At 42.3% G+C, this 24212-nt stretch overlaps 3 protein-coding genes across 6 annotated transcripts; 2 read left to right on the top strand and 1 right to left on the bottom strand.

Annotated features, from left to right (window-relative positions):
• The first annotated feature begins 435 nt into the window (after positions 1 to 435).
• On the top strand, positions 436 to 16458 carry hycc1 (hyccin PI4KA lipid kinase complex subunit 1). Of its 3 annotated transcripts, none has more exons than XM_019866078.1 (12): positions 436 to 608; positions 1020 to 1111; positions 6253 to 6334; positions 6980 to 7081; positions 7203 to 7382; positions 8483 to 8563; positions 8647 to 8762; positions 9512 to 9607; positions 9860 to 9976; positions 10086 to 10173; positions 11879 to 12041; positions 14628 to 16458. In XM_019866078.1, exons 3-12 carry the CDS (start codon positions 6284 to 6286, stop codon positions 15125 to 15127), a joined length of 1494 nt encoding a protein of 497 aa, XP_019721637.1. In that variant the 5' UTR covers positions 436 to 608; positions 1020 to 1111; positions 6253 to 6283; the 3' UTR covers positions 15128 to 16458. The 3 variants fall into 3 exon arrangements, with proteins under 3 accessions (XP_019721637.1, XP_019721636.1, XP_019721638.1); XM_019866079.1 differs by lacking the exon at positions 1020 to 1111 and adding an exon at positions 13059 to 13396 and having other exon boundaries at positions 438 to 608; positions 14628 to 14738; XM_019866077.1 differs by lacking the exon at positions 1020 to 1111 and having other exon boundaries at positions 437 to 608.
• A 267-nt stretch (positions 16459 to 16725) lies between these two features.
• tomm7 (translocase of outer mitochondrial membrane 7 homolog (yeast)) lies at positions 16726 to 18726 on the top strand. The gene is made up of 3 exons (XM_019866086.1): positions 16726 to 16906; positions 17572 to 17620; positions 18613 to 18726. The coding sequence occupies exons 1-3, from the start codon at positions 16804 to 16806 to the stop codon at positions 18626 to 18628; spliced, it is 168 nt and encodes a 55-aa protein (XP_019721645.1). The 5' UTR covers positions 16726 to 16803; the 3' UTR covers positions 18629 to 18726.
• A 761-nt stretch (positions 18727 to 19487) lies between these two features.
• On the bottom strand, positions 19488 to 21933 carry il6 (interleukin 6 (interferon, beta 2)). 2 transcript variants are annotated; one of them, XM_019866085.1, is made up of 5 exons: positions 21731 to 21933; positions 21447 to 21640; positions 21263 to 21361; positions 20342 to 20485; positions 19488 to 20067 (listed from the first exon to the last, which is right to left on the bottom strand). In XM_019866085.1, the coding sequence occupies exons 1-5, from the start codon at positions 21744 to 21746 to the stop codon at positions 19810 to 19812; spliced, it is 711 nt and encodes a 236-aa protein (XP_019721644.1). In that variant the 5' UTR covers positions 21747 to 21933; the 3' UTR covers positions 19488 to 19809. The 2 variants fall into 2 exon arrangements, with proteins under 2 accessions (XP_019721644.1, XP_019721642.1); XM_019866083.1 differs by lacking the exon at positions 21731 to 21933 and having other exon boundaries at positions 21447 to 21714.
• Positions 21934 to 24212: the final 2279 nt, after the last annotated feature.

A 24212-nucleotide genomic window follows, 5' to 3' on the forward strand; every position in this document is an offset into this window, starting at 1 on the left:
CAGGGTCAAATGATTACAAATGTTTAATCTCCCAATTCTGTGAAAGCCTGCCCACAAATCACCAAGTTCCATTTGATCATGCATTCTCTATTTATACCCCATTGTTCCAAAATTCATGGTCAAAATGAAATGCATCAGACAACAGCGTTTAGCTCGAATAGATTCTTTTCTCATAATGAACGTGCAGCATTTGCTGTATGGAAATTATAACATTACACTTGTTCCACAAATTGACGTGCAATATTCTTGAAAATAATTCATTTGAAATACATTTGACAGATCACGCGTCAAGAGAGAGAGCGCGGCTGACAGCGACAACCTACCCTGATCGTGGAAATAACCAACGTAAGAATTTCATTGGCTTATAAATTAAGAGGGCGGGGCAACATGACTTCCTATTCGCCTCTCATTGGCCCACTCGTCCTTTTCCTTTCGTTGAGTCTGAGAGCTCCCATTTAAAGATGGTTTGACTGAGGAAAGTACCCACGATGAACGAGAGGGTCTGCTGCATTACTGAAGGGAACCAAGCAGGAGGGAAGTGATGCTTGTTTACTACTTGTCGGAACTTTCAGGACGACACTCGCCAGAGCTTCACAACTAGCATGCCAGTAAGTAAATAATAACTTGTCCCGGTTTAGTTGTTGTCGCGCCTTAGCCGAGCTAGCTAACTAGCTATACCTGTAGGCAATCGTCATGACAGTTCGAAGTCATTCAGCAAGATTAAGAGTGTGTGGCGGGCTGAGATTAATCTTTTGTTACTTTGCTGGCTGGTTTAACACAAACGCGGAGCAAACTAATGCTGGCAAGGGCACCGAGTAACATTTGCATTTTAGCAGTCCGATTTTTCAACACAAGTGCGAATTTGGTGTAGTGGAGTAATATGAACCCCACATATGCAATTACGATCCAGTTTAGCGATGGTTCCAGCATAAGCGGACCTGTGGTGTCATTTTTCCACAGAGAAAGACTTTGCACCGGACTCTATTTTGAGACTGTTGTGTGGGTGTGTTCCCTTGCAGACAAACCACTTCACAGTGCCTTGGTAAAGCGTTGTCATATCTGTCCAAGCATCATGTGAATCATGTGATGCAGCTTTCAGTGGGACACTAATGTGAGAGTATTCCTAATGAATAGTCCTTACTTTCTTTTTTTTTCTATGTCTCCCAAAAGCAGTCTGGTAACATGTGAGCTTGGTCCTGATTTAAGCCACAGAGGGGTATTGATCCTGATTTTATGGAGCTGCATGGGATGGACAAAATATTAGACACTTGACTTAGGTGATAGATTGATACCACCTCCCTTTGCTGATACAAAATGCAAATGACAATGACGTATTTCTTACTTATACTGATTCAAGTTTTGATTTTGTTCTCATATGCCAAACATGCTTTAAAACAAGTATTCCCAGCAACACATTTCACATGTTAGTTTCATTGATCACTCTTACATCCTCGTTTTTTAAAATAATAATATTGTGATTGCAACTAATTTTTTTTTTTTAAAGGTCCTCTTCCCACATATTTTCTTGAACATATACGAGGAGTAAATTATGGGCTGCACTTAACTGTGAGTCTCAATAGTTGTTTGTTTACATCCATCAATTGAATATTATAAAATTGCATGGCTCACCATTTCCAGATGTCTGTCTCTCTTTTCTAATGTGATCTTTGGAAGGACATACTTTGGTTCACAATTTTCCAACATGCCCATAGTCATTACTTTTTCAACGAGGGCACCGTGCTGTTAGCATTGTTCAGTTCAATCGACTCTGAACAACTTTCTTGTTTCGCAGTATGCTCGAGGCGTCGGAAAAGTCATCAACCTGGCAGTGCTGACTGTGCTTTTATAAACTAGCTCTCTGTTTGCAATCATGTTGTTAGTGCAAGCAGTGCACTTATCAATGTGTTCTTAGCTGTGGAAGCTGCCCCAAAAAATCCGTGGAATAAAATCACATTAATTGATTATATCAATGAATCACCCAAACCTACTCCCGGTGTATGACATACTGTTGAATAAATACCTACCGAAGTGTCAGTCAAAATTGAGAATTTCCAGTTGTGTGTCTTGTCACAAATGCATACACCTGCACAGCGCCTTATTATAAGTGTGGGCAATTATTTCTTGGGACTGCGAATAAATTTTTTTTTTTTTTTGACAGCCAAGCTGGTCTTTGGAGCTCGAGGAAAACATCACGTTGCTTGTCACGAAGCGTGTGGTGACTACGCAGCCCCACTCTTCTGTGAATTATCAGAGTTGCGTAACGTACAGCATTTGAATTCACCGTGGAAGCTGGTGATTCGTTTTCTCTTCAGAGCGCCGATGAATTGGGAAGACTCGCAGCGGCATTCCAAGCTATTTCTGACTGTAGCAGAAAATTGTCACGTTAACCCCGTATGCTCTGACTAATGAAGGAAAAGGGGGGGGGGCGCGATCGTGTTGGGCGACGATGCATCATCAGCTTTAGAGCGTAGGCTGCTACAAGAGGTTTCCTGTCTTTTAGAGCGCTCCATCTATCTCCCATAACAGCAAAAACCACACGCTAAAAATGCATCGCTGGGATCTCACTGCCTCGCGCTTTTTAACAGTTTTAACTGCCATCCAATTATTAAACACTTCCATCGTGAAACCGCAACATGATGATCCATACCACTTTTTTTCTACGGCCGATACCAGTTCGACTCTTTCCCCCTTTTGAGTACTCACCGATACCGAGTACTGATACCTGTAGTGCTTTTGATATGTAACATTTCTTTGAACACAATGACCAGAAAAAAACAAAAACGGAACATAGACCTTTCTGTCTGATGCAGATGATTATTCCGCCGGTGTCAAGCTGCCACAGTATAGCGCCAAGTACTGCCGAACCATGTTTGATGTTTGAGTCTACAGTTGCTTGCACATTTTTTTTTTTTTTTTACTTCCTGTTTCTTCTCAGGTCAGGACTGAAGCAACCTGAAAGTGCAATCATAGAAAAGGGGAAAAAAAGCATTCAGCTTCAATACAAATTTCTTTCAAAACTTTCAACCATTTTTTTTTTTTTTTTGCCGGCGTTTATCGTTTCATCGCGCACCCTAGCCTGTACCACAGGAAAAAGCAGCTGGGGCAGCTCTGCTACTCTTCCTACCGCTTCATTGTTTCCGTCTTTTCTTTTTTTTCTCATGTTCTTCATTTTAAGCTTTCGACCACACCACTCGCCCACATTTCAGAATGCGCGTGTATCGGGAATAAACAAGCATTTTTTTTTTTTGCAAACACGATAAAGAAATTCTCTATTACAAATCTCATCTACAATTAGGGATTTTTTTTTTTTGGGGGGGGGGGCGGGAACCCCAGACCGATACCAATACAAGTCTCAATTCTTGAGTATCCACCGATACCAAGTAACTGATACCGCTTGTATTTTTGTTACATCAGTTTTCTCCGAAACCAATGATGAATCATTTTAAACAAAAAAATCTGCAATACAGAACTCCAGTTCAAACTCAAACAGCGCACACTGATTATGATGTAGCATTCATTTGTGAAAAAAAGGCAAATGAGAAAAAGGCAAAACAAAACTGAGAGTTGTAAACTTTGTTCAAAGGCCAAAATCATACAGTTTCGACTGTTGACTGTCAAAGCGCGACTCTGTGAAGTTGGGGAAATTGATCTGGGGGAACAGAGCTGAACATTTGACCATTTAGAATTGGGGGGGGGGGGCGACATCTCGTGAGCCAACAAGTGCAATATGTAGGTTATACTGTTGCGGCCACGCCGTGTGTTAATGTACGTGTGCGACGTTAAGGACAGAGGCGTGGGCAGCTTGCGAACTCGCTCACAGGAACAGGTTTGTTCAAGCCAGGCACTGGATAAACACACACACACACACACACACACACACACACACACACACTGATTACTTGACACATTCTTCCTCACTTCCTAGAAAGCTGATAATTTGTCTCGAAACATTCTCAAGATCTGTCAAAAAAAAAAAATCGTATCATTTTTTTCAGGTCTCCTGCCGTTCCATTAATCTGCTTGCCACAGGAAGCGGAGAACCTAATGAAATTCTTTTATTGACCCATCTGTCTCCCTTTCAATTGCGTAACGAATCCCCCCGGGTGTGGTGTACATTCCTTTTATCCATCGTCTCAGCGTACATCCATTTATCTCGCTCTCAATTGCCTTCGCGATTGATTTGCGCTCTGTTCATGCTCGGCCTGTGCCTCTCACCCACATGGCTTGCGATCCCTGTCGCGAAGAGCGAACAAACTGGAAGATGACGGGAGGACAAATGCATTCCTGATGACATAATTACTCGGCGTTGTGTAATCTCCGGGCGGTTGAGTTTCTGTTTCTTGCTTGGGGCTGTCAGTAGTACATCAACGGAACAAGCCGTTTCCCTTTTTTTTTCTTTTCTGCATGTATACACTGATTTGTTGGCCATCAATCGTTGTCTTTTTATTCATTTATTGATTGCTTTTGTGTGGTTTTAACACATTTGGAGACAGGCATATTGCAGATACTTCCACGTTTGAATTTGCGGCCACGGATTTTTGCTTTGACTTGCGTGGTTGCATCACGAGCACTGTATCGTGACGGGTAACTTGGCTCATGAAACAACAACCCGCAGATTTAATATGTCAATATTCATCCAAAAATAGGCTCAACCCTTCTTAGCCGAAGATCACTGCCAAACTAAACACCAAACAAGGAGAATTGCACATGATTAAGGCCTACAAGGCGTCTGTTAACTTGATGCTAACACACAATGGGAAACCTCACAAGCACACAATTAGCATCTATGTGGCGGTGCTTTACCTTTACGCAAACTGTGCCGCAACACTTGTCGACAGACCGTATAAAAACACTCGCAGGGGGTTAGTCTTTATCCTCCGTAAAGAGCAAGTAATATTACTGCTGAATTGAGAAGCCGGGAGAAGAGCTGAGTCTCCACGACAGTATGCCTCATAAACTGTCTCATGGTGCCAAAGTGTGCACAGTGTAAAACAAAATGTGCAAAAACTGTTTAATTCTTTTTCTTTTTTTTTTTAACATTATTGTACGTTTTGCATTATAGAAAGATTTTTAAAAAATAAAATGGTCACTGAATAATCTTAAAACTGGAATTTGCCAAAGTGGCAATTGTCAAGCCGCAACGCTTCTGGGTGGGAAAAAAATAATAATTCTGTTGGAACACAATTCAAAAGCACTGCCTGATATTTATGAATTGGTTTTCAGGACAGGTATTGTTCATTTTCTCAAGAACCATTGTGAGTTGTTCTTTCTTTAATGGAAAGGTAACTGAATGTTTTTTTTTCTCCTTTCACTTTAACTGCAAATTGCACCCGAGAAACCAATATGGTCAGAAAATAAATCCTGAGGAGGGAAACTGTCTTTTTTTTTTGTTTCTTCTTTTTTTAAGGCTCAGACTGTCACCGCCTGCTTTTAAAGCACACATACAACCTCGGCCCAAGATTTCAACACCCTTATTACATGTGACGGAACACGCTGCCACAATGCACTAATTCCACTAAATGCAGGCTGTTCTGTCTCATTATCCATCTCCTTTTAATGAGTCGCTGCAACCCCTCCTCCTCCCCTTCCCCCCACACTTGTCATTCTCATCACTGGCGCAGTCCAAAAATGGACACCTGGCTGCCTTTTAGGAACCATGCACCAAAATAATACCAAATAAAGCTCTTAGCCTTGCGAAGGGAAAGTACAGCAGAGGAAGTGGAGCATAGAGCGAAAGCTGGATGTCATTTCGAACAAGAATATCTCGAGTTGGGGTTATTTGTTGTCCCCGTTGCTCTCCGTGGGCTGAAGTCTTATTAGATTTTAGGATGTATTGTTTCATAAGGGAAGTAATGGAGTTCAAGTAGTTTTATTGGCCAAATAAAAAAAAAAATTGAATCCGTACGATTTACTTCCTCTGCTCTTGCTCTTTTTAAGCGGCCTCCATGAAAAGACACACCAAACATGGACTCCGCATTCCTCCTGCCCATTTATCCATGGCTGTTTAGTTGAACAGTTTACTACCATGAGCTACATTTGTCAGACCCTCTCAAATGACAGCACTTTTAATTTGTAACCTCAGTTTGATAGCTTCCAGACTTGGGAGATGCCATTGATTTTTTTTATTTTTTATTTTCCTGAAACGCAAGTGTTCCTGACAAAGTATTCAGAATGTCATCAAAATAGACTGCAATGTGTCTGCATAAGATTGTTTTTTTTTTAATTATGTAATTGTACTTTTGTTTTGTGTAGGTAGAGGCGACGCCTCCTCAGATGCAGGAACATGTTGGCGATGGACCAAGGAGTGGTGGAGGAATGGCTGTCAGAATATAAGGTATGCTAAAGCTAAATTAAAAAAAAAAAAACTTTCAAAAAGAATAATTTCCTGCACATTTTAAATGCATTCAAAGTCAAACTGATTTAAACACGCCACCCAAAAAAAAAAAAAAAGTCCAAATAAGAGGCAAACTCGAAGTTAGCTAGCTACCTTGGTGCTAACATGGAACATGACTGTAAGTTAGCTAGCTAACATGGAACGTGTCTCTAAGTTAGCTGGCTACCTTCGCGCTAACATGGAATGTGACTCTAAGTTAGCTAGCTACCTTGGCGCTAACACGGAACGTGACTCTAAGTTAGCTAGCTACCCTGATGCTAACATGGAACGTGAAACGCCATCGGTGCTCTGATTAAAAATAAACATGGCCGTTACGATGGCGCGTTCACACACACACACGCGCACACACACTCACACACAAACAACACACCAAAAACTTGCTCCTCTTCACGAGCGTTGCGCAGTCTACTTCGATGCCGCTCGCCTTGTTGTGACACCGTGCGGTACGACGCTGAAGCAACGGGTTGCGCGTGCGTTGAACACATGTAAACCCTTCCCGTAAGTAGCGAGATGATCTGTTCATCTTTCATTTCATGATCCACAAGTGAGCTTCAATGCCGACCAACTTTGCTTCCTGCGTTTCAGACCCTGCCTGACAGCGCCGTGTCAGCCTATGCTGCATTGCTTAAAGACAAAGGTGCCCTTGTGCCCGCACTCTACAAAGTCATCCGGGAGAATTACAGTGAGGTACGGGCATACGCTTTCCAAACATATCTGCGCACGAACGCTGCTGGCTACGTCATATTTGAGACATCGATTTGAACTGGCGCCTCGGTTTTGATAATGCCGTGCTTTGGATCATCCTCAGCTGCTGGAGCCGGTGTGTCACCAGTTATTTGAGTTTTACCGGAGCGGTGAGCCGCAGCTGCAGCGATTCACTCTTCAGTTCCTTCCAGAGCTCCTGTGGAGCCTTCTGTCTGTCAGCGCAGCCAGGGACCCGCACACCTCGGGTTGCATCGAGGCCCTGCTGCTGGGCATTTACAACTTGGTAGGGAAGAGGCCGAGTGGAGTGTGTGTGTGTGTTTGTGTGTGTGTGTGTGTGTGTGTGTGTGTGTGTGTGTGTGTGTGTGTGTGTGTGTGTTTGAATAAGGCTTCACTATGAATTAAATTAAATTCCAACCCTTCTCATCATTTCATGAAACATGAAAATCTGATTCATTTCCGTTATTGTTGTCATTCGACTTTTCACGCCACACTTGTAGAATTTTGTGAATGCGGCGCTTACAAGAGTACAAGTCAGTGTTTGGTCTCTTCGCAGCTCTAATTAACCCTTTCATGCACAATAATGATAACATGATAAGCTGACCGCTGTACTGACCGCTGTCCCTGAAGGTAGACAAATATCTTCCATATTAATTGGTCGCTCATTTGCGGTTATTTCATCAGAAGACTAAAACAAGTGTGTCTGATAAATCTGGTAGTTTTACTTGTAATACAGATTAATGTATTTCTTCTTTGCTTAAAAAAATATATTTATCTTAAATCACCATTGCAATATTGAGTGGGGGGAGAAAAAAAATGCAATTAGATGATTTTTCGAAATTGTCCACCCAATTCGTTCTCGTTTTTTGAAAGATTCATTCATATTATAGCCTTTCTGCTTGTTTCGAAAGCAGTCTCGGCGGCGAGATGGATGCGACATGGACGGACCGTGACAAACTAATAACACCTCGTAGCTCGTTTCATCTTCGTATGCAGCTTGAATCCATTTGGGCTGATGATGTTCTGCGTGCGCGCCAATGTCGCTCTCTTCCTGTCTGCATAACAGAATAGGTCATGTGTCACTCAGCACCCATTGCTCTCCTCCTTATAATCGATCTGACATTAACAAGCACTCAGTGGGGGATGGGGAGCGGCGGGGGGCACACAAACCCTGAGGTGTGTTGCTGTGGGTGTCCACACACAACACTGCACAGACAGAAGAGAAGCGCCAGCACATCACACAAACACCCACACGTTCAACGTCAGTTTTTCTGGAGTATAAGCTCTTGCCAGTATAGTGCATCCACAAACAAAACCAGATTATTTTTTTTTCCCCTTCCTCACCTCCGGATGTACTTTGTCCTCCTCTCTTTCCTCCCCCACCAGGAAATAGTTGATAAAGATGGGCAGAGTAAAGTATTATCTTTCACCGTTCCTTCCCTCTCCAAACCCTCGGTCTATCACGAGGTAAGACACCCGAAAGAAATTCACCATTTTTTTTTCCCCCCACGAAACGTTCAACCTCAAAATGTCCGATGTTGATTTTTCAGCCCTCGGCCATCGGCTCCATGGCCCTGACGGAAGGGGCCCTCGCCAATCATGGCTTGAGCAGGGTGGTGTACAGCGGGCCACTGCTCCAGAGGGAAAACTTTACGGCACAAAACAGGTGACGGAAACGTTGTAGTTATGTTAAGTGGTTGTTAGCGTGCTTTCAAACAGGATTTATCAAAACTTGAAGGACTTAAAATTTGGACCGCAATCCTGAAATGTGTTTGATGTCAATGTGGGAAAAGGTCATTTTCATTCCAGATGTGCACGTCGTTTTTCTGAGCACCTCAGATGGAACCGTAGACTCTTAAATATTGTACATGCAGCGGTAATTCGGTTTCGGTGGTGGCGAACATCAGCTGTCCAGTCTTATAAATTTTCAAGTTGCCGTTTTGCGTTTAGGCGATCTGTCATGTAGTTTGAGAGGAACCCCAAGGCGGACAAACTCGGGAGGTCACGCTTTGACCTGTCAACTCGGCCTCAAGATCTGTGTTGGCTGGCCAACTGAAATTTGAAGTGACGTGAAAGTCATCTTGATAGCATCAGCTCACCCCATGGTGTCCAAATTAGGGCACGGGGGCCATTTGCTGCCTGCCATCCATTTTTTAATGGCCCGCGTGTTGGAAGAGAGGGCCGCGGGCCACCCCAAAATCAGGAAAAAAATGTAAACTGTTCACCTTACTACTTTTTAACAGAAAGATGGGATGAATATTGTTCAAAATCATGAATCTCGAAGTAATTCAACATTTCTTTGTAGACAACTGTAATTGAACACACAGTGTCTGGAGAGTTTCCTGAAAACATTTTTATTTTTTAATGAAGTTTCTTGTGTGTGGGTTTTTTTTTTTCCTTTCTTTTTCATTCCAGATTTGAGGTGCTGACCTTCCTGTTGCTGTGCTACAACGCTGCTCTCAGCTACATGAGCTCCACTTCCCTCCAGTCGCTCTGCCAGATCAGCTCCAGGTCCAAACACGCAGTGTTCCTGATTAAAACTTTGAATGCATTTCAGAAATATGTATATTGTAACTCACATAATATTCCATTTAAATGCATTTATTTTTTTATACTCCTTTTTGTTTTTTGTTTTTTTTTCTCCAACGGCTGTTCTTACTTCTCATGCAGAGGTCTTTGCCCAAATAGTCACGGTAGTACTTGTGCAACTTCCCTGTTCCATTGATTCAACTTCTCCATATTTTGTTGTCGGTTATCCTCCAGAGTGTGTATATGTGGTTACCCGCGGCAACAGATACGGCGCTATAAAGGTATGAGCACACGGATGACGGTCACGTCAGAGTTCCTGGTGCAGCTTCTCACGGGGATACACTATGCATGGTGAGTCTTCAACCATGCCTGCACATGCATCCGATATTCATATTATTCTGTATTTAAGGGCACATTATTTCAAGTGGTGTGATTCATTTCCTTCATCAATTGTGCGTAGGTGCAACGGAGAAGCGGAACTCGGATCCAAAGCCTTGGACGATGTCCTCTATCGGGCCCAGCTCGAATTGTTCCCCGAAGCCTTGTTGGTGAGTGCGGTCATAAAATAGCGCCTGCTTTTGCATGTGAAGCCGAGACACACACACACACACACACACACACATGTGTTTTAGAAAAAAAAAAAATTATATAAATGCATTTCTTTTTTTTATCCTCCTTTTTTTTTTTTTTTTTTTTTTTTCTCCAACGGTGCGATCGCGTCTGTGAGATAGTATTGGAGGCAGATATAACAAGTCAGAACAGAACAAGAGAATAAAGGAGCCCAAGTGTAGTTAATTGGATGTCCTCCTCCTCTGTCTCTGTCATGCTCTCCCAGCAGATGTTAGAAGGCGCGAATCGCTCTAGTGATGCATCACCTCTTTAATTCCATCTTCCTCATCAGCAACTGCCTCAACCTCAGCACCAAGGTCACTGCTGTTCAGCAACTTTGGCTTCTCGTCTGTAAGTCCGTCAAAAACATACATGGGGCAAAACCAGTCCACAATTCTTTTTCTTCATACTTTGTATAATGGACTATGCCGTTGCCGTTTGTGAATTTCACATTTCTTCCTGCAGCATACCGGATCTAGATATATTTTTTTTTAAGTTGAAGTTGTCAATTCTTCAGTTTATACAGTACTCATGACAGTGGTCATAAAATAGCGCCTGCTTTTGCATGTGAAGCCGAGACACACACACACACACACACACACACACACGCTCGCTCGCCGGAAGATTGGCTTCGTCCGCGGCACACTGTGACTGTATTGTGTTTCTCCGTGTGTTTCGGACTGCGAACTCGTGCGTAATCCCACTAGATTATTTACATGCTTTGCACTCTGCTCTGTTTAGCTGTAATCCTCGTGGGGGGAAGCAGATTGAACATAAGCCTGCAGTATTACTACACCAGTCAAGGTGCATTCCTCCACAATGATAAAACAATAAATAAAAAGTATTTATGGCCACGTTAAATTCATGATTCGGTGTTCTCGAAAAAAAAAAGCTCTTGCTTTATGTCAAGCCCTTGCGCCACATTGCTTGACATTGACACCAAATCAAGTGGCCTGCACGTGCGTGCCCCCCCCACCCCACCCCTTACACCCCAATTTGAACAAAAGCCACATTGTGACATGCTTCCACTCTGTTCCATGTTCATTTCAAGAATTTCGACATAGTGCAAAGACTTGTAAATGCTCTTAACTTGGTGGCCTCTAAGATTTTAAACTTCATCTTGTGCATAATTCTGAGAGGGGGAGAAAAAAAAGGGATTATGGTGCCAATCTTATTTGGTTTAGTCACATGGATGGCTTGCTCAGCAGACTGATCAAAGTGTTGTCAATCATGCTTTTGTTCCAGTTATGGTTGGCAAGGGACACGCATTTTCTTTGTTATTCATCTCTGCCCACATTATTTTTCCTCACGTTATATTTTGTATCCTTGATTCGTGGGCAAAAAGGTAAATAAAACGCCAACATTTGCCGCTAGTTTTTACTGCGTTGTGGCTATATACACATTTCTCCCCCTTGGTTTTTTTGGGGGGGTACACTTGACTCACTCTGAATTGTGTGAGTAAATATTTAATCAAGAGCCCGATGGAAAATTAGACGAAGTTTGATAAAAATCCCAAGAATGAGGAACACCATGACAGTGGATGGCCACAGGCTGTACCGCACCTGCAAATTCGCCCCGAAAATACTGCACCGCTCTTGCCCGCAGTCCTACTTGACGACGTTGCGCTTTGTCCTCATCCATCAGGTGGGTAACGCCATCAAGTCGACGCAGCAGGGCGCGGCTCTGAAAAGCAACACCAAGGAGGGCGCGCGAAGTATCCAGGTGGAGATCACACCCACTGCCTCCAGGATCTCGCGAAATGCTGTCACTTCGCTCTCTATACGGGGCCACCGCTGGAAACGACACGGTGAGCAGCTTGCGCGCCTGGTCGCGGTGACGGGAAATTTGAATAGGGAGAAATCAAACGTTCCAAGACGAGAAGCGCTCCCGCGCCGCACAAATGAGAGCGAGCGGTTTAAGAGCTCCATCATTTCACTGTCAAGTCTTGTCACTCATCACCCTTTTGGTTCACAGACCCTTTTTCTACCAATGCTGTCAAGCTTGGCTCTTTGCACTTGTGCCAAATTTGTATACAGTGAACCCCTGTTTGATACTGGGGATGCGTTCCAGGCCCTAACGCGCTAAAGGTGAAAATCCATGATACAGTGAAAGCATATTAAAAAAAAGTTTTTCACTACCTACCTAAACTGATTTAAACGTATTTAATAAACTGACTTTAATGAAACAACTCTCAAGCCCACGGTTTAATCAACAAGAGGCCAGGTGTGCTTGCTTCAAGCTGTCAAAAGTCACACCTCCAAATTAAAAGCATGGCAGTATAAGAACAGTTGCATACGCTTTTATTTTGAAGCCCTCAGCTTTGACAGGATTTCGCCAAATGCCACATCACTGGATACGCCTTGTCGTCGGTTTGAACCCTTCACACACAATTTACAAATGAACTCTACATTTAGGCTTGTAACTGTAAAATAAAAACAAAACATCACTTAAAAGTGTACAATATAGCGGGGGGCTCACTGTAAACAGTTTGTGTCGTATTTTAGGTATATGAACAAAAGCGGACCATCTGAAACCATGATCAAACTTGGCTCATTGGTTCAAATCGATTCTGCGAAGATTTCATCCGAATGTTCATCTCTTCAGGCATATATTTAAATCATCTGTTGTGTTCTGATCACCACATTTTTTTGTGTGTCTTTACCTTTTTGGTGCCGCATTAATTACTTTTTGTATCTTGTTTTCTCATGGTTGTGTGTGCCTGTGCACATTTCCTTTTTTGTTCCGTGTGTGTGCATGATGTGGTTGTTTGCGTGCATGTGTGTGTTGTTCAAAATCCCCCCCACCCCCTATGGCGCACTGGCAGAGTCCCAGGAGGTGAGTGTAGACAGTGAGACCGCGCTGGGGGGCGTGGTCATCCCCGATATCAGTGTGACAGGCGTGAGCAGTGAGCGAATGCCCAACGGAGACTCCCTGCGACCACGCTCGGACGGCCGCACCCACCCGGATGGCGAAACTTTGGGAGGTGCCTCCGAGGTCAGCCCGGAAACCCGAAGTCACGAATCCAGCCTGCGGGGGCAGGAGGTCAGGAGGCAGAAGTCTGTGAGGCGAATGATGGAAAATGAGAGTTCTGGGTCAGCCTCCATAGGGAGGAGCCAGCACTAAGCCCCTCCTCCCCCTTGCCCCACTCCTGGGGTAACCTAGGTAACTGTCTGTGGGGGCGTTGTCTGAAAAGCCGCATGAAGATTTCCCTCTTTTTTTACCTTTTTAACCACACCTTTTTTTCCCCCCACTTATTGGCACTAGGGCTGAACAATGAATTGAATTCAAATCAATATCTCAGGATTTCAAATTGTCAACGGTGATAATTTGGGGTGGGGGCTGCTTCCGTTCTGTTGGTCATTAATGCACGACTTTTCAAAATGTTCAGCCCTAACTTACTGTATACTCTACTCCAGTCAGTCCAACTGCTTTTTGACTCACTCTGTCCCCTGTGGGCTCGGGTTTCCTCACATTTTCCTGCCAACGTTCCTTGACTTCATGACAAAACAAACAGTCCTCATCACAGCTGTGTGTGCGTGTGTGTGATGGACAGCAAACGCTTCCATTCTGGGGTGCTTTCTTTCACCAAATTTTATGCCTCCTGGACAGCAGTCCTGGGTTGCACCGAGACACATATTTTCTATTTAGACATTCGCTGGGCAAAGATATGCAGGTCTTAATTTAAAGCCGGTGTCGAATCAAACCTTTTCATGACTGTTTGAAACTGATCATTGGATACAGTAACACCAGCCTGCATTTCTGTTCACCAGCTTTTTCTGTGTTGCTCTTTTTGCAACTCTTCCTGAGGGTTTGGTTTGATTAAGATACAAAAGGATTTGTGTGTGCAAATATTTTATTTTGGGGCGGGGCGGGGGGGTGAGACTAATTGAATGTGTTTTCCAATGCAGTTGCTGTCTTGCCGTCTTCACTTTCCCTTTGTGGTGTTTGCTAGACTTCTGACCTCAATACTGTCCTTCCCTGTCTTCTTTTGGGACTTAACATGTCACTCCCCTGCCAATAAAACTACATTGTTTGGCTAAACTAACCTTTTGTTGGGGTTGGGAGTCTGAAAAATTGTCTTGACAGCAGGTTGCAGGAAGTCATCTCTCAGGCTGTGGTGATGGACTTTAGGCGCCACCTGCTGGAAGACAGAAATGAGCTAAAAACTTTTGCCATGCAGCCCGTGACTTGCTGTAATTTTTTAAATTTTTTATTTGTCCAAAGCAATAATTCCCAATCACATTGTAATGGCACTATAATGTGTGATCATCACTTTTGCTGCGGAGGATGTGAACAGAATGTCATGGGCTGAATGACAAATGGTTCCTTGCTGATCGCTTGTTGGTTAATTCCCCTTGCTCGTCTCTCTCTCTCTCTTGATTCGCTCCCACAGACGCAGTGGATCTGGGTTCCCCGGATGAGCTGATGGATATCTCGGAAGCGGATGAAGGTCTGTGGCCAGGCGGGATGGCGCCCGACATCACCCCGCCCACCATTACCATCAGCAACAGCGTCACCACGTTAAACCTCGGCGCCAAGGCCATGAAGATGTGTCGTCTGGGCGGGCGCGGCAGCAAGGAAAAGGAGACGAGCCCGCTTCCGGCCGGCCGGGCGGCCAGCGAGAGCGCCGAGGCGTCCGTCAAGCGCCTCACGCTCACTTCGAGCCAGTCGGTGCCCAAAGCGGGGACTCTCACCAGCTTGACGCGCACCGCCAGCGCCGTGTTCTCTCGCTCTTTTGAGCAGGTCGCCGCCGGTAGCGCCCCGCCCTCCAGTACCCACGCCGCCCCAGAGGCTGGCCATTATTCATGTAGCCTGCAGGAGGAAGGGACGGGCTATCTAAACCACACGCAGCGTTCGCCGAGCATCAGCGTGCACCTCGGCTCGGACCTTTGAAATTGTTTTGTTTTTTTTCTATGACGAACTTTCGGATCTGATCCTGTGATTCTTCACCAGTAACCTGGAACTGTAAGCCATGCCAAACACAAGGGACCACAAACATTTTGTTTTTGTCTCTCTGATGTTCTACTGTGGCGTTCTTTTTGGGCGAGTAGTCGAAAGTCACCTGCCGACAATGGGGACATTTGAAGCTCGTCACTCAACTCCGTGTGCAAAAGTATTTTGGGAAATGATTTTTATTTGGGCATGTGTTGCCTTCGCATGCATTTTCCATGCATTCACCTTTACCTTCCCCACCAGTTTATGGGGGTATACATATTGTGCGTGTGGTTGGGCGAGTGTTGTGTGCTGTCTGTCATTTTGAATTTTTTTTTTTTTTTTTTAAGTGGAAAAGCTGCTGATCGAATGAAGTTGTAAATACTTTCCCAGTTCAAAAATACAATGTTTCTATTGCTTTTTAAAGATTGCTCCTTCCCCATAATAATGCAAACCTTACCTTCACTCTCTGGACAAATAGATTGAAACCTAAAAGTTGTGGTCTGTTTACACTTTAGTCCAGCAACTGATGTGCTTGTTTAGAAAATCCACATTCTTCCATCACAAGTTTGGGGCGGGGGACCATTCATAAGTGATGCGTCACATGAACCCATTCTTGACATATACAATCAGTAATTTTGGTGTGATGAGCAATAACAAAGTTAGCACCCTCACTTCCCAAGAAAATGAAAGAGAATAAACTTCTAAATAATAAACAAATGTTTTGACTTGGGTGAGAGGGCTATGGAGTATTACGTTTTGCACTTGTGAAGCTAATTATATATATTTGTAAGTGAGTATTTCTCACCGTTACCAATCCAAATATAAGATGTATTTGTAAGAAAAATTGTGGATTCTTTTTAATATCTCATCTCGCCAACTATGACAAGTATTTTGTAGTAATTTCAGCAATCTTGTTTCCTGTGTCCCAAGTCAACCCATCCGCATCGCATCATCCTACGAACACTAACGTCACCTCCTTCGCCAGTATAAACCGTCGTCTGTGTGCTATTAACGGTTTGATACACATCATTTGGATGGACAATCGGTGTGTTTCACTTTGTCAGTTTACAAATTGTGACTGGTTCTGCTTTTGCTGTACATCATTCTGTTGATGTTTTTTATTGGTCATTTTATATGTCTGAGATGTGCAGCTCAATGCTTCTGGAAATAAAGTGTTTTGTGTTTTTTTTTTTTAACTCAAATTTGTTTTTGCTGACTGGAAAGTGTTTGAGATTGGCTGCTGACATTCCAGGGTGTACAGTATTATTAAATTGGGCTCTGATAATGCATCAATGTGTGGACTGCATATCACTATGATTCCCACTGTGTCCTACCTGTAATTATAAAACAATTTTGGAGAAAAATGTGTATAACCCAGCATGGGACGTGTCACACTTTTTTGTTTAAATTATATGTAAAAAGTCGTCAGAAAAAAATACTTCGGTACAGGTCCCCACCGAAAATGTATTGGAGTACAGTACATTAAAACGGGTGACATACTCGCAGTTGCATCTTCCAGCCACAAGATGGCGACATAAAGCTAAACGTCCTATTCCTTCTATGACGGCGTATTTCCGTTTCCGTGTCCTTGGTAACACGAAGTGGCATTCTCGCTGCAGAGGTTTCAAGCAAAAATGGCAAAAATAAGTAAGGAGACCAAACAGCGACTCCAGCAGCTGTTTCAATGCGGACAGTTCGCCATTCGATGGGGTTTTATTCCAACCGTGCTGTACTTAGGTCAGTATGAATTGAATGCACCCGGCCACTATAAAAGACGCCGGTCTAATGTTAGCCAGTTAGCATTAGCGTGTTACATTTTAGCACATGTGATTTTAATTCTACTGAACTGTAATATAGTCAATCATTAGCACTTTTACTTGAGAAGGTATTGGTCAGTCGAGTAAAACTCGTAGTTCTGAGCCACATAAATCTAATTTTGAGTTCAGGTGAGCTGGACCAACAGAATGGTCGCCTAACTAGTACAAATTAAAACGAGTCACTGTCAAGTAAGGGTACAAAACGTGTTTTGGCATACGGAACGGGAAGTTCAAACGTTCGCCTCATCCGGTCGAAACTTTTTCAAATGTCACATCGGAAACAGCGAAGCTGATGTCATCACTTGGTTCACACCAATCCTACGTAGCATTTCCTCACATTTCTACAATTCAGAGATGCAAATTTTTGAATGGTTGCTCAACTGCGGTATGTTCAAACTGTTTTATAATTAAACCACTGAATGGGAGGGGGAGAAAGAAATTCTCTGTTTGAATCGTACGTTCTTTTAGAATCCGACTGATGCTCTCGAGGCCAGAATAAAACTTATCTCTTACTTTTTTTTCCCAATTAGAATTCATGTGTATTTATATTTAATATTGTTCGTTATGTTTTGTGTCACCTGACAGGGTTCAAACGAGGAGCAGATCCAGGAATGCCAGAGCCCTCAGTCTTGGGGTAACACATGAACACTGTATATTATAATACACATGTGGGAAAGGAGAACCACAATGAATAACCAATTCAGATGTAAAAATCAAGCCTAATCTTATGGAACATCTCTGCCGTCATAGCACTACTTTTGCTGAGTGAGACCAATCGTTATTGTCGTTTCGAGGCTCTCGCAAAACTGCGAGTCATTTTTTTTGTGGTCAGATAAAGTGGTATCAAGGGCAAACGGCCTGATTTTGCAATGCATGCGTGTGGAAAAATACTTAATTGTCGGCACAGTTCGAGTGAATTTTGTGTCAGCTTTTTCTCGTGTGTGTGTGTGTGTGTGTGTGTGTGTGTGTGTGTGCGCGCGTGTGTGTGGGCACGCTCATACGCCTGCACTCTTTGTGTGTCTCACCAAGAGTGATAGTTTGAGTAAAGACTGAACATGTCATTGAAATCGATATCACAATGTAGTAGAACACAAATTTCAAATATATATATACATACATATATATATTCTTTCTTTTTATAAGTAATTTCATGTACACTGTCCAGATAAGTTCAGGTTTAAGAATTGCACTCCACATTTTTGCATATCATTGTTTGCCAAGACCCAAAAAGTTGAAATTGATCAAGCCACAGGTTTGTATGCGTTGTTGTTGTTCATCTGATTTTTGTTTGCACCATTTTGGATTTTGTGAAGACATCGTAGTGAATGCTTAAAAGACGACAAGTCAAGGTGTCTCGTGAGTTTAAAAAAAAAAAAAAAAAAGAATTTGACAAGTAGACTGTATTTCATATTAATTCATGGTTCCGTTGCCTTGATCTTTGCGAAAGCATAATCTCTAAAACCAAAGCATTTATGTCTAATAAATCTATTTTTTTAAACATTTGGAATAGATATGAATGCTTGTGTTTATTTAACAATACATAGGAAGAGAACCTAGAAGAAAAATAATGAATAACAATGAAAAAGTATGCATCACTGTTTTTTTTTTTTTTGTGCTCGTTTTCAGCTTACTTTGGGGTTGAGGAGCGACAGCGTCCACACCAACACCCCACTTCTGAAAGCCACGACAACCACCTTGCATTGAACATTTATTTTTCACATTCTGCTCAGAAATTTACAAAAAATTATATAAATTATAAAATATAAATATAAGCATATTAAAAATGGGCGAGTGGGGGTGAGTCCAGGTTTTCAGGCCTGTCTATTCAATAGCGTGACAGCAGTCGGCAGGAACGAGCGGCGGTACCTCTCCTCCTTGCTGCGCGGGTGTATCAGTCTCTGGCTGAAGGAGAGCTGCCCAGTGCTGTCAGGGCGGCCTGGAGGGTGGTGGGAGGGTCTGTCCATCATAGCTGTTCGCTTAGCTAGTATCCTCCTGTTGCCCACCTCCTCCAGAGTGTCCAGGGAGCAGCCCACCAGCATCTTAAATGTCAAATGCTGTTCTCTATACAGTATGTTGATTTGGTCACAGATATTCATTTGCTGCGATGTCATTCTATACTTGCGTTTGCCCCGTTTTTCATGTTTTTGTCAATAAATGTCTGACAAACGACCTAGTAAGTAAAGAGTCTTTTTTCGGGGGATGGGGGCAGGGGGGGGTGGTGGTGAGGGAAAACTTTGGAATATTTCAGGTCTTACATTTTTATAACTATAGCTTTGAATTTGAAATCCATACAATATTCTAATTTATTGAGATATCCGTGTATGTACATGACACTGATGTAATCTTTGATGAAACTTCAGAAAGATCCCCAATTGCATCGTCGATCTTCCTGAATGAGTGAGAATTATTAATCAACCCCCCACCCCCAAAGTTATATTTGATACTTTGCAGTCGAACAAGACCCCTGCCAAAGTGTTCTTTCAAATCAAGCTTCATTCATCGGTTGGCAAATCCATTTTTTATTGATGTTTCCAAAATACATTCAATAAAAAAACTTGAAATAAATATGCATAGTTACCATGACTTCAAGTCTCAAAACAATTCAATACGATAAATATCTTTAAATAATTCAAATTACTGTTTGAAATAAATAAGGCAGACCCACCACAATGGGGTTTTTGTTTGAGCAATAAATATTTTCTTCAAGGAATAAATAGTCAAAAAAAAAACCTATGCGTCATTCAAAAACGTATAAATACATCATCATTTCGTCAGTGGATTATGACACGTCAATGCGGATACAACAAGTTCCCTTAATTTGGCTCAGGCTTTGCCCAACTTTCCTGAGACGGCCTTCGTTGCGGATGTGACGACTTCAATGTGTTGATCCTTGGCAGGTCTTCTCCTCGGCCTATTTCTCCGGCTCAGCGCCCTCTTGCCGTCAACCACGAAGACGTTGAGCTGCCGCAGGATGCTGTGCGCCGTCATCTTTCTCTGAAAAGCATCTGCGTTGTCCAATGACTCCAGCAGGCTTTTCTCCTGGCTGCTGCTTAGGCTTGTGACCTCATCTGCCTTTTTCATCTGCAGGACAGGGCAACAAACACGTCAACAAATGTCTGATCAAGAAATAATACAGCAACAGTAAAAAGAAGAAAAAAAAAAACTTCCCCTGGGGAAAATCTGGAATGAGTCTGCTAATTGTTGTCTGAAACGTGCATCTGTTATCGGTTAATGGTGAATCGCCCCAGCAAGACCGTGCCAATAAGATCTCTTAAGTGTAATTTCACGACCTCACCTAAGAGAATTTATCATGTTAAAGTCATATCGCTAAATTGCTGGTCTGTGCATTACCAACCTTTTGTTTGATGTTCCAGAGGAAGAGTTCGGTGTAGCGTTTGGCCTCGGACAGAATTCTACTGTTGGGATATTCTTTCTCCACTTGCTTCAGAAGACTCGTATAAAAGGACAGACCTTGGGCCAGCCTGTGGAGGCAAGCCTCCTAGGAGGAGGGAAAACATACAATCAGGGTAAGACAGTCAATCATGTACAGTGATGGGGAGTTAAAGTGAGAAGCTGTCATTCGGATGATTTCTTTTTTTTTTTTTATGGGGATGGCGGACTTGCGAAGGCCAGGAGATACCGGCGCTGTAAGGCGGCAACGTATTCAGTGTAGATCACTTAACAGAAAGCAGCGGTTTGGAAAATATTGAACTATTCATCATAAAAGAGGCCTCAAGACGTTGAACGCCAACCCCAGTTCAAGTTGACTGTCAAAATAAACACGAAACAGAAAGATAGTTTGACGCTGTGTGTTCAAAACAATCACATAGCTTTGCCGTCGAAGTGCACTTATCAATTATGCTAACAAACAATTTATGCTAGCTGCCGGCGTCAACCGAAACAACGGGTAATTGACCAGAGGCGCCACTTTCTGTTTTTTTCTTGCTTGAGAATACATGTTTGCATGATTATTTATTTATTGTTAGCCAGTTCAAGACATTAGCAAAGCAATTAGAATGCATCGTTTGGAAAACAGAAAGGTCAAGTCTACACCGTGCTAGCTACCAATTAAACACCAGGCAACATGGAAAGTGAATTTCTTTCGCTTTGACAAGTTATCAAAATGATATGGTATGTAATCAACTGTAAATGTCATTTTTACTTTTGTAGTGAGGTGTTTTTACTTTTACTCAAGTACTGGAGTTGAATCCGAATCTTTTGAATCAGGATCTGTACTTCTACTTAGAAGAGAGTTTTCCCCATGTCGGGTTTTTACCTTGCTGAAGTTGGAGGTGGGACAGTTTGCTGGAAGCTGGGAGATTTTGTAGTCCTCCAGTAAATGAAACTGGACATTGTTTTGGAATTCATCTTCAAACTGAAATTGGAGTTGGTCACAAGAGAAAGAAAGTATTACACACAGAAGAAGGAGCCAATGACGAGGCTTTTGAAGTTCCACTTACAGATTTCTGGTGGTCTTTAGCGGTGTCCAGAAAGGAGGTCCAAACATCAGAGGAGCTCAGCAGCTCGGAGGACTCTGTTTCCTCCTCACTTGAGGTGCCAGTTGATGGAAAGACGGAGGGTGTCTCTGTAAGCGGAGCTCCGGCGGCACGTAGTACTAGAAAGGCCAGCAACCCCACAGCGAGGATTCGCACGTCTATGTGGAAGTATGAGAAGAGCATGAATGAATGCCAAAAGAGGAACCAAAAAAACAGGAAACATTGATCACTGCAAGTCGCTGACTTACACGTTTCGGAGGTCATGCTGCGATGCCAAGTTGAGATTCCTCTTGTGTTGACCGCCTGATCTCGTGGAACTTGTCTTCTCTTCACATCTCCCCGCCATTATATATTCTACTGACTGCAGGGATTTCCTAATACCTTCCGGCTTCAATTATCCGACTTGTGTGACTGATATTGCGTTGTTTTTTTTTGTTGTGGTCCCTCCCTAAGTCGTACGTCTACCCAGTATATTTTTGGCCGTACTGTGTATGAATCAGAGATTTTTTTTTCTTTCTTTTTTAGATGATGCTTGTGAAAATACTGGACGACAGTCACCACATCAACAACCATAACATCGTTCATGGATCAACTTTGATGACTTGAAGGCATTTTTTCTCATATTGTCAATGTCCAGTTCCCTTTGTGCTGACCGATGCAAAGTTTGGTCTTGACACCATCTCATCATGTTGATTAATGATCGTTCCTTCCCTTGAAGGGATCGCTGATCATCGTCGTGGTATTTGGAGAGCCAAGTAATTTATTGTTGATACTCAATATTGAGGACCGCTGCTCTCGTATTAAAAGATGAGAGAATAAATAAAATCACAGCAATATAAAATAACGAAATGAAAGACAGTAATTAAGATAAGACATCCTTTATATGTCCCACACTGGGGAAATTTACAGTCTACAGCAGCAAGATTGTGGGTAGAAAGAAGAAAGAAGAAAAACAAAGTGTATGCATTCACAAATTCACAAAATAAATGTTACAGATTATGATGAATATGATGATTTCTTTCGCAACCTGCATTATGCTAGATTGCAGTGGTGAGACAATATTCCCCTGAAGGTTTAGTCACTGATTAAAAAGAATCATGGGCAAATTTTACTGTTGACTCAAGTGGAAAGTGATTGTACTTTAATGGCTTGCAGCGGGTGTCCATCCTTTTGGAAATAGGGGCTTTTTGGATGCTTATTAATGTGAAGGGTTACCAGTTTGATACGCACTTATTTCCAACAAACACTATGAGTTGGTCGCAGTGCTGACCTTTGACCTATATCATTTTTTTTTGTTTCTAATATTGTCATTTACAGTACATGTTTAGCATCTTATGTTCCTGTATTTTAATGTTAATCAGATTATTATTTTGATTTTTTTTTTTTTTTTTGTGGCGTGTACTTGGTGTAAAAAAACATTTGAGAACCGCCGCAATACAATGTTCACACGTGCACCGAATGAAATATTTTAACATGATCATACGTCGTATTATGTCTTCCTATTTTTGCTCACATTGTCCAGTCAACTCATCGATTACTATTACTCAGTGAGAGTGAAAAAAAAACATCAAAAAAAGATTTGTTCAGGATGTCGTAAGAATGGGTTTACGTGTTCATGCTTCATCATTTTCATTGATGTGACTCGAATCCATTTTATTCATTTCCTCAGATCGCTCATCCTGTGGGTGACGAGGAACTGGATCCCGTCCGATTACGTGCGAAAGGCAGACTACACCCCGGACCTCACCATTCAATGACAACAGGCCTGTGTGAAAATAAAGTACAGTATCTGTGGCATATACTGTATGTATTTTTGGAAATCTTAATTTTCAGATTCTCATTTCCGATTTTTAGATTTTAACTTCTACATATTATTCGTATTAGACTGTCGAGCCTGATCAGGCTAGACTTTCCTTTCCTCTTCATCATTGCTTTCCAATTCCTCTCATACTTCGAGTGAAACCTTGTGTCACTATATTGTCTCGTCATGCTTTGCCGGTCTGAAATTCAAGTCTCAACACGGCTGTTCCTCATTTTTGGCCTTTCATGATTAGTGAACAAAAAAAAAACCAAAAGAGAAGTTTGAATGATTTTTGGTTTCGTATGATGTTGTCATTGTGCTCTCTGGAAAATATTTATATGTGATATGAGATGAAGTTTACACGCATGAATACCATCGTGGGCCTTCCATGATATTTGCCAGTAACGCATGTGATTTCAATATTTTACATTTGTAGTTTTATATGAAAAATAGCAGTCTAAATCATTCATCCATCCATTATCGTACCCTTATTGAATTTATAATGCGTTTTAAAATTCTGGGAAATCGCAAAGAGCTACAGTAGAGGGTTTGAAAAAAATCCAGGACTTTATAACAGTTTTAAATAAAAGCGTGAATCGCTTTGAGTGCCTTGTGGGTGCAAAAGCGAGATATAGGTGAAAGCCCATGTAGCATTACAAAATTCAATCGAAAATTTAAAAAAAGAATACATCAAATGGCTTTTGCCACCTTTCTTTACTTCATTTAAAGGCCACTCTGCGGCTCCTTTGGGCGTGCCATGGCCACTTGGGGGCAGTACAATACAACAAAAAGAGTCAAAAGTTATATTCGTCGTTCCTCAGCGAGGATAAAGAATATATTTCTGGCCATATTGTTGTATTATCTCGCTACATGTGTTTTTTCACCAATTAGTCAATTTGCAGCTGAAGTCCAAATAACCCATACCTATC

Source organism: Hippocampus comes, unplaced genomic scaffold, assembly GCF_001891065.2.
Source record: "Hippocampus comes isolate QL1 unplaced genomic scaffold, H_comes_QL1_v1.1 scaffold50, whole genome shotgun sequence".
NCBI lineage: Eukaryota > Metazoa > Chordata > Actinopteri > Syngnathiformes > Syngnathidae > Hippocampus > Hippocampus comes.